General features: G+C 39.3%; 1 protein-coding gene across 1 annotated transcript; it reads left to right on the plus strand.

The window, feature by feature from the left end:
• Positions 1–5727: 5727 nt before the first annotated feature.
• LOC134853480 (uncharacterized) lies at positions 5728–6267 on the plus strand. Its single transcript, XM_063869481.1, has one exon. It carries the CDS (start codon positions 5728–5730, stop codon positions 6265–6267), a length of 540 nt encoding a protein of 179 aa, XP_063725551.1.
• Positions 6268–10162: the final 3895 nt, after the last annotated feature.

Consider the following 10162-nt stretch of genomic DNA (forward strand, 5'->3'; position numbering starts at 1 on the left):
CGAAAATATTTTTGCCCGCTTCGCAAAAGCGTGTATCTTAATCGTGCCTAGCCATTCCCGGGTTAAGATTCAACCATAACGCAGTAAACGTCCGTAAAACTTGTCAGTGTCAACTTGATCACTATCTCTTAAACCGGAGCGACATTGTTATTTGGCGCGACGCCGTTAAAAACTCTTTTAAATGACACCGTAATAATAATTTTAACGCACTATCTTCTAACCAGCTTAAGAAGATTCTTTTAAACTATAACCGTATTATTTATTCAATCGTTTACTGTAAACGTGTAGGCACGGAAGATATTTATAGTAAGTTGAAAGTGTCAGGTATACTGGTTATCAATATAGTAACAGACCTGATATCTAGAAGGACGCAAAACCTCACTGAGTTAGGGCAAAAATACTTAGAACTACACCAGGATCCCTCTCTAGAACTGAAAACGTTTACAATCCTTAGGCGTTATAGCAACAATTTGAAGTATTTCACTTCAAAGAAAAAACACCTAAGGCAGGAAAACGCAAGCGGCAAGCTATTCGAAACAGAAAAAATGCTGAGCAGCAACTAGGAGTTAAATAAATTGCTTCTCGAATGTGTGATATTGCTTAATGAGTCATAATATAGTTTATTGATACTAAAGTTAATGTCTTTATTTAATTATTCCCTTTTTTGACTCAAACTGAGCAGTTGAGCAATTGAGCAGTTGAGTAGAAGTGAACAAACTTATATATTTTTTAAATGACAGAACAAATTGAGTTAAAATATCGACCATTGCTGAATGGTCGAATATCACTAGAAAATGAGCTTTCCGTAGTTCACAGTCGCATAACTGATAGTTTACAGGGACCAATTAGGAAAACAAAAATAAACGCCTTAATTGAATCTTGCAAGAGTATTCTCGAAAAAGCATTAGCTAAGAATGATGATCTTCGGATATTAGCTAATAAAACCGATAAACCTAGCAAATTATTAACGGAGTTGGCTGCATGGTGGGATAGGATAGTTAAAGTTAACGATGAGGCAACTGGTAAGGCTTGCACTCTTATGTAATCTAATCAGGCTTCAGAGATCTGCGTCAGTGAAACTAGTCGATCAAAAGTTTCATCAAAATCGGCAAAATCAGGGTCGAGTATGGAAAGCTCAATGAAAGCATTGACCCCCAGTGAGCGCCGCAAAGAACTGCTCCTAGCGAAGATGAAGCGAGAAGAGTTGGAAAAACAACATGAAGCAACCTTAAGAGTGAAACAACAGGAAGCCATCATCGAAGAGCAACAGCGTCAGATTGAGATGGAACAAAAACAACAAGAAACTAAATTTAAAATTGACCGTAAAGAGCTTGAATATCTATTACGAATCGAGTCGACTTGAAATGGAACGATTAAGCGAAGAAAACCAGGTTACTGTTGGAACTTGAACCGTTGGGTGAAAACGTGGAAAAAATGTTTTCAAAAAAAAATTTCGGAAAAAAGAAAAAGTTTTGGAAACTTTTCGAAAAAATAATCCGAAGTTTTCAAAAAATTTTCTAAAAAAACATAAGGTTTATTCTTCAAACGCAGCTAACTAATTTAGTTCACTTGGATAAAAATAGCCGTAGTCGAGACCCGTAGCGAATTATCAAGCAAATCGTCTTACCTTTTGTTACAACCTTGTTAGCTCAGGGTGTTGCGGGAGGTCAGGTCGCGGTTTGATTGATTCCCTTACTCTAAAATTGGTTAAATTCACTTAATGTTTCTAAGCCATTGCTTAATGAGTCATAATATAGTTTTTTGATACTAAAGTTAATGTCTTTATTTAATTATTCCCTTTTTTCACTCAAACTGAGCAGTTGAGCAATTGAGCAGTTGAGTAGAAGTGAACAAACTTATATATTTTTTAAATGACAGAACAAATTGAGTTAAAATATCGACCATTGCTGAATGGTCGAATATCACTAGAAAATGAGCTTTCCGTAGTTCACAGTCGCATAACTGATAGTTTACAGGGACCAATTAGGAAAACAAAAATAAACGCCTTAATTGAATCTTGCAAGAGTATTCTCGAAAAAGCATTAGCTAAGAATGATGATCTTCGGATATTAGCTAATAAAACCGATAAACCTAGCAAATTATTAACGGAGTTGGCTGCATGGTGGGATAGGATAGTTAAAGTTAACGATGAAGCAACTGGTAAGGCTTGCACTCTTATGGAATCTAATCAGGCTTCAGAAATCTGCGTCAGTGAAACTAGTCGATCAAAAGTTTCATCAAAATCGGCAAAATCAGGGTCGAGTATGGAAAGCTCAATGAAAGCTTTGACCCCCAGTGAGCGCCGCAAAGAACTGCTCCTAGCGAAGATGAAGCGAGAAGAGTTGGAAAAACAACATGAAGCAACCTTAAGAGTGAAACAACAGGAAGCCATCATCGAAGAGCAACAGCGTCAGATTGAGATGGAACAAAAACAACAAGAAACTAAATTTAAAATTGACCGTAAAGAGCTTGAATATCTATTACGAATCGAGTCGACTTGAAATGGAACGATTAAGCGAAGAAAACCATTTTAAGGTAGCTGTAGCAGAAATGGTTGAAACTGAATACCTCGAAGAGTCTGAAATAGATCAGCATCTCCAGCTGGCGTCTTCAGTTGATCGTCGTTCTGACAGGGTAAACGATTGGGTTGATCATGCAGTAGAAAACCAAAAAGGATTCGAGGTAGTTCCGTCTTCTTCGAAGTTTGCAACCTGTATATATACAGAAAGTGGTTCGCATCAACACAGAAATGTGTCCACAGCGGGAGCTTCACTGCGGCCATCGTCGCCGAATTGGACTCTTGACTGTGATCAACAATGTTATCCCTACTAACCAACTGTCCCCTTCAGCGATGACAATGAAGTCGAGCATGCTGTATCCACTAATCCTGAGCACGAAACGCAGTTATTGCCTATTTCAAATAATCCAGCTGTAACAGCAGCTACCAATATCTCGGTACGCTGTTACTTCTCTGTAACCCATCCTTCGTCTTACATTCAACACATCCCCATCAATAACTTTGATAACGGTTCTCGAGTTGTTAGAAACATGCCCGCCATCTCCAATCAAAACTTTGGAGACACCCCCATGGCAATTTTTCATAAACTCCTGCAAACTTATTCTGCAGAAATCAAAACTTGTATAGCAACCCTGCGTTGGTGAACAACCCGTTTAGCGGTTAGTCTGCCGTTATTAGTCAACCCAATGTGCCACTAATGTCCCAGTGGACAACCGCAGTCGCCCAATGTATCACTGGGGTAACAAACGATGATAACACAAACCCATCAGTTGGTGTTTTTCATCCGTAACGCCAATATCTCAGCAACAATTCCCGCACTTATCAAGAGGTGGTACAGTTCATTATGGGTTTCCCAATCACGACACATCAGCTGAAAACACTTACATAAATCAGCAGCAACCTCTTGCAGCTTATCCTAGCAGTACATTACCGTCGTTGCGACCAGCTCCCCAACCGCAAGCCGTGACACTGAATGACTTAGTAAAGCTCTGTCAGTCTCAAAGAAGGATCGCCTTCCAGAATGGAAGCTGGCCCAGTTCGACGGCAACCCGCTCCAATGGCACGAAGGGTTTGGCCAGTTTTGCAGTACTGTAGACGCAGCGTCCTTAAGCGATGATGTGAAGTTAACTTATTCAAAAACACTAGTCACTGGAAAAGCTAAGTCAGCCATAGCAGAGTTCGCATACAGTGGTAGAGTGTATAAGGATGCTCTGAAAACTCTAGAAAAAAAGTTTGGCCAGCCACAAAACGTAATTACGGCCCACCTTGATAATTTTCCAGTTTCCCGCAGTTTTGAATGCACAACTCTGAGAACATCATCAGCTTCTTGATGACAATTTCAAGTCTAGTGGCTGTCTTTAGGTCTCTTGACTATGAACAAGATTTGATAAGCATCTCTTTGTTAAATCAAGCTCTTTCGAAAAATCCACCAAACGTGAGAGAATCGTGGTCGCTTTTTGTCGTGAAATATAATTGGTTACGCCCGAACCTAATTGACTTTAACAATTGGTTAAAAGATAAAGCAGAGTTCATGAGCAAATGAAAAATATGCCTGGAAAGCCCAAAGTCGAAGAGCCATCCAAAACTAAAGCTGTAACGAGAGTTTTTGCCTCGACAAGTACAGTTGAGAAAAAACCTGAATATTCTTATTGTATCCGCTGTACGGGGAAACATGCCTTGTGGAAGTGCTCTGTGTTTAAGGAGAAAACCCCAAGATAACGTGAAAAATTCTCTGCGGAAAACCAATTGTGCTTCTCCTGTTTACAAGGGAACCACGCATCCGGCAATGTTCCAAAGTACAGAAATACACCAAACCAGGTTGCACTAGCACCCATAGTGTACTGCTCCATGGTGCTGAACGTGTTTATCCTAGTCGAAATCCCGTCAAAAATGATAGCCACACAAGACCCAACGCTCGCCAAACAAGAACTAATGCAGAGCCGTATAAAGCGAGCACAAACGCTGATAGAAAATCATTCAGCAAGAATATAACAGACACTAATCCCGTTCCGTTGGATGTAAGTTTCGCAATCTCGAACGACCAACCATCAATCATAACATCGAAAGGGTTAACATATACTTGATTCATTCACCGTCCATGATGGATCAAGATACGCTGTAAGTATGCTTTGGGCAAGAGAATCTATCATTTTACCTGAAAATAACTATTCGTCTTTGGTTCAGTTAAAAACGTTGGAAAAATGTTTTTCAAAAAGATCCTCACTTAAGGAATCAAAACTCAAAAACTATCGAAGATGATTTGAGTAAAGGATACCTGATTCAAGTTCCTCCCCAAAGTTTTTCAAACCGCAGCATGCGCGAGTGGTATCTTCCTCACCATCCCGTGGTGAACCCAAACAAACCTGGTAAAGTGAGGCGTGTCCTCAACAGAGCGTCTAAATTCCACGGTACGTCATTGAACAAATCGTTGCTAGTAGGACCCGACCTACTGCAAAACCTTGTGTTCGTTCTCCTCCATTTTCGTCTACATCATTTTGCCGTATCGGTTGACCTTGAAAAGATGTTCCTACAAGTCGGCGTCCTTCCAGAGGACAAAACTTCCCTTCGTTTTCTGTGGCGCGAGGACCCGACAGCCGATGTGGTTGTAGACAGGTACACCAGACATATCTTTGGAGCGAGAGATTTGCCGACGTGTGCAAATTATGCATTGCAACAGAGTGCAAGGGACAATCAGGCGATGTTCCTTGACGCAGAGTCCGCAGTTGTAGAGAAATTTTATATGGACGACTACCTAGATTCAATTGAGGACCCTGATGTTTCATTTAAATTGAGTTAAGAGTTGATAACTCTGCTAGCTCTTGGTGGTTTTAAATTAACTAAAATCATAAGTAACTTAACTAAAATTATTACAGAGTTAAACCCGCCCCAAAGCGAGCCGCAACAGGAAAACAAAAATTATTGTAACTTGTGGGTATAATTCCTACCATGTTCTTGGTCTGAAGTGGGACCATATCGACGACACTTTGGTCGTAAGCCGTGACCAAAATTCGATAGCACAGCGATCAGTGTTAAGTTTCGTATCTTCCATTTTTGACCCCATATGTCTCGTAGCGCCCTATACCGTAAGAACGCGATTATTGTTGAAAGAAATCTGGCGCATTCATGGCCAACAACGGGATGATGAGCTAGCCGTTGATATCAAAACAAAATTTCTTGCCTGGCACTCTGATTTGCCATCTCTAGGAAAAATGAGTATAAATTGCAGCTACTTCTCCGCACCAGTTGATTGGGTTGAGTTACACATGTTTGGTGACAGCTCAGAAGAAAATTTTTATGCTGTAGCTTTTCTTCGCGCCCGTAAGAAAACTTCACTCGAAACACAAGTTGCCTTCGTCTTTGGAAAAGCAAGAGTAGCGCTCACGAAAGCGCTTTCCATCCCGAAGCTTGAACTGCAGAATGCGTTACTCGCTACCCGCTTGAAGGATGATATTCTCAAAGCTCCAACCATTCCTGTGTCAAACACGTTCATGTGGACTGACAGCACAACTGTGCTCCAGTGGTTAAACTCAGGTAGTGAGCAACTCACGTTCGTGGCAAACCGGAGGGGAGAGATTCTGGAAACTACGACCGTAGACCAGTGGTTTCACGTCTCAAGTGGGGACAATCCTGCTGATACGGGAACCAGAGGAATCTCAGCGGAGTCCTTAAAAACAAGCATCTGGGTAAACGGGCCAAGTCTGCTGAAAAATGGCGAGTGGCTTTTCAAGCCGAGCATAGAAGTACTTTAAAAAATCCGCCTGGCTGGTCCCGCTTGTGACCATAATGAAGGTTTAGAGCAGTCCTCTAATTTATCAAACGCTGTACAAAAACAAAAAGAACCCATTTTATTTGCATGGAAAGAGCTCAGCTCGTTTCGTAAATTCCAGCGAGTGGTTGCCTTCAGCTCAGATTGAGTCCGAAACACCGGCAATACCGCACTAAAGTCAAGGAATCAACCGAACATGTTGAATTAGAAACAGCCAAACAACGACCTTTGTTGATTTCCGAAAAGGAATCTTTTGGAGCGGAAATTTTTTTTTCCTGTCCTGCGACGAAACTGTCAAAAAGTCTAGTCGTATCGCACATTATGCACCGTTTATGGGTCTTGCATTCCTCATTCGTTCAACAGGGCAAATTCGCCACCTAGTTGAAACTGAATATGACACAAAACACCCAATAATCCTTGATGGAAGGCATACTCTGGTGAAATTGTTCGTAGGTGATATTCACTATCGCTATCAGCACCAGTTCTTAGACTATCTGCGAGCTGTAATCCCCTTAGAGTTTGCAATCTTGAACCTTCCCTCTTTATTAAAGTCCATTGAACCCCACTGCCTTATATGTAGGAAGCGCAAAGCCAAAAATGTCACACCTATGATGGCAGAGCTTCCGCCAGCCTCCCGTCACAAACTGTGGTGTTGATTATTTTGGAAGTTTTTACGTCTCAATCAGGAGGAGTTCTGAAAAATGATGGTGCTTCCTTTTTACATGTATGAACACAAGAGCTGTTTATTTTGAGATTGTCTCATTCATGGACATGAGTTCGTGTGTAATGGGAATCGGAAGATTCATTGCCCGTCGCGGCACTCCATCAGTCATTTGGTCCGATAACGGCACCAATTTTGTGGGAGCCGAGAAAGAACTCTTGAATTGTATTCAGTAGTGGAACGGACAAGCACCCCCAGAGCTAGCTGGCGAAAAAGGGTATTAAGTGGAAATTTAACCCCCCGACAGCCCCGCATCACGGTGGTTCTTGGGAACGTCTCGTTCGGTGTTGTAAAAAGGTATTCTACGCAATAATAGGAAGTAAAAAGCTCACTCCCGAAGTCCTTGAAACAAATTACTGTCTCGTAGAACAATCTTTGAACGCTCGACCTATAACATCAGTAGGTACTAGCTTCCCTTCTCTCTCTTTCCAGGAGCACTTCGACCATCGAAAGCAATATATCCGAGCGCAAAGCTACGCCAACGCAATTTGGAGTCGTTGGCTGCGATTATGTGCCAGCGCTGAAAAAACGCAGTAGGTGGCACTCCAATAGTGACGTTTATTCAAAAAAAGGTAACTTAGTGTGGATTGTTGACGAACGCAGCCCAAGGGTACACTACCCTCTGGCTCGTATAAAAACACTTAAATACGGAAAAGACAATATAGCCCGATCCGCCGTAGTCACCACCCGCTCCGGGGAGGTAACTCGATCGGCCGTAAAACTCGCACCTGTTTTCGCTCCTTTGGGCGCGGAAGATTTTCGCGCTTAAATTAATGACGTCATTATAGCGCGAAAGTGAAAAAGCTAAAATTAGATTTTCTTAGTCAAAAGACCTTGAAACTTCTGGTTTGTCCGATTAAGGTCAGTTGGCCATCAAAAATGTTTATAGATTTTTGAGATTGTTGAGAACGTTTTAATAACATGTTAACCCGAAAATGTTTACCTCATTGTTTTCAGATACTACCTATCTCTCATATTTTCTGTTTAAATTTCCAATAATTTACAGATTTTGAAGCAGGTTTTTTATATCTTACAGAATACGAGAGTGCGGCACAACTTTTAAAAGATTCTTCACAATCTTCATCGACTCTGGCAACAGTCAATGGCGACAATCAATGAGATATAACTTTTCGTTTGATTTTAACTGAATCTTATCGTAATTTTATTCATGATCTCACTCTGGAACCCAGGTCTCGTGACCACTTTTGATTACCCGAAGTTTGCTTTATCGACAAAAACAAGATTTAGATATTCATTTTTGTTCAATGTAAAAACTCCAGCCACTTTTAGAAAAAATCAGCTTAATAATTTACTGCAGTTCAACCACGGCAAAAAGTTTTACAAAGCTGAAACTGGAGGCGAAAATTGGTGTTTGTAAGTTTGCGTCAAGAGTTTGTAAAAAAAACTTTGGTAAAAAAAACATCGATTAAAAGGAGAAAAACTGATCATATTCTACTATAATTGGTATAAAGTTTTTCTGTTCGAAAAAATAGTGGATTAAATTAAAACCTTTAGTTCTCTACTTGATTAAACTTTGCAACAATCATCGATTGTTAGTCAAAAAATTACTTCTTTTTGGAAATAACAATTGATAAAAGGTAACGAACGCGCAATGGGAGCTTTTTTCTAAGTGCTACTTTATGTCTTCAGTGGTTCCGTCCCTTTAAACCCACGATATTCATTACCATAAATTGATAATTTTTAAAAAATTTATGGCTTCACATTTTTAACCCTTTCCTTTACCCAACCTTTTTTTACGGCCATGTCCCAATACCGTTTACCAGTTTAAGGTAGCAATTGTGTGATAATATATGACATATGCATTCTATAAAAATGTATGTATAAATTTCAGTTTGGCTTGGGAGAATAGCAAATAATTAGTATAAAATTGGTATTGAATTGGTATTATAATTGGTATAAAGTTTTTGTGTTCGAAAAAATAGTGGAATAAATGAAAACCTTTAGTTCATTACTTGATTTAACTTTGCCACAATCATCGATTGTTAGACAAAAATTTACTTCTTATCTAAATTATCAATTAATAAAAGGTTACGAATGGGCAATGGGAGCTATTTTTCTAAGTGCTACTTTCTGTCTTCAGTAGTTCTATCCCTTTAAACCCACGATATTCATTACCATAAATTGTTTAATCTTAAAAATTTTATGGCATTACATTTTTAACCCTTTCCTTTACCCAACCTTTTTGTATGGCCATGTCCCAAATCCGTTCACCAGTTTAAATTAGCAGTTGTGTGATAATATATGACATATGCATTCTATAAAAATGAAGGTCTAAATTTCAGTTTGGCTTGGGAGAATAGCAACAAGACCTTAGCCTGTCGGGTGGCATCTTTAAATGTGTTGAGTTGGGGTGAAAAAGAGGGGGTAGAAAAAATGTGGGCTGAGAAAAAATAAGGGCTAAAAAGTAATTGCCGATAACAAACCAATTTGTAAAAAAGGAGGAGATTGTAGTTTTGTGTTTGAGCCTCTGAAATTTCTGCTTGAGACTTTCTCATCCCATCGCACCATCTGCGATTTTTATGAGTAATTTTCTTTACACATTGTGCGATTGTTCCACTTTAAGGCATCCGGGTTAATTAGGCTTCATAAAAAATATTTGGCCTGCGTATAACATAACCAATTGAAGACCGGAAAAGCATAATGCATGCAAGTAAACATAAAAAAACCTTTCTTGAAAAAATTTCAAATTTTCGAACTTTAAAGGAAAAAATAGATTCCCTTTCAGCTCTTTGAAATTTTAGAACAATTTATGATTGGAGCTTTTTTGATAACATGAAGCCAATTTGAGAAAACTGGTTCAATAGGTAAAGTTTTTTTCCGCTGGGAAATCTTAAAAATAAATTCCACTTTCGAAACTAGAAATCTTTCATGTTTTTTTGCGCCATTTCCACATTTGTATTTAGAGAGTGTTTCTTACGTCACTTTCAGCAGATGAAGGTCAATTGAACACAAAAAAGTGTATAATATCTAAGTGCATAATTAATTTAAAACTTTTCTTGAAAAAAAAATGAGCAAGACCTTTATAAGAGTTTTCACTACGTTCATTACTCTTTAAAAAATGGAGCAGGACTTATCTAAGAGTCTTCACTACGATCGTTGCTTTTAAGAATTTTGTAAAAATTCTCACTAAAACATA

The sequence above is a fragment of the Symsagittifera roscoffensis genome, chromosome 8 (assembly GCF_963678635.1).
Source record: "Symsagittifera roscoffensis chromosome 8, txSymRosc1.1, whole genome shotgun sequence".
In the NCBI taxonomy this organism is placed as follows: Eukaryota; Metazoa; Xenacoelomorpha; order Acoela; family Convolutidae; genus Symsagittifera; species Symsagittifera roscoffensis.

Excerpts from the sequence above, each read along its gene's own strand:
- LOC134853480 (XM_063869481.1), top strand. The coding sequence starts at position 5,728 with ATGAGTATAAATTGCAGCTACTTCTCCGCACCAGTTGATTGGGTTGAG.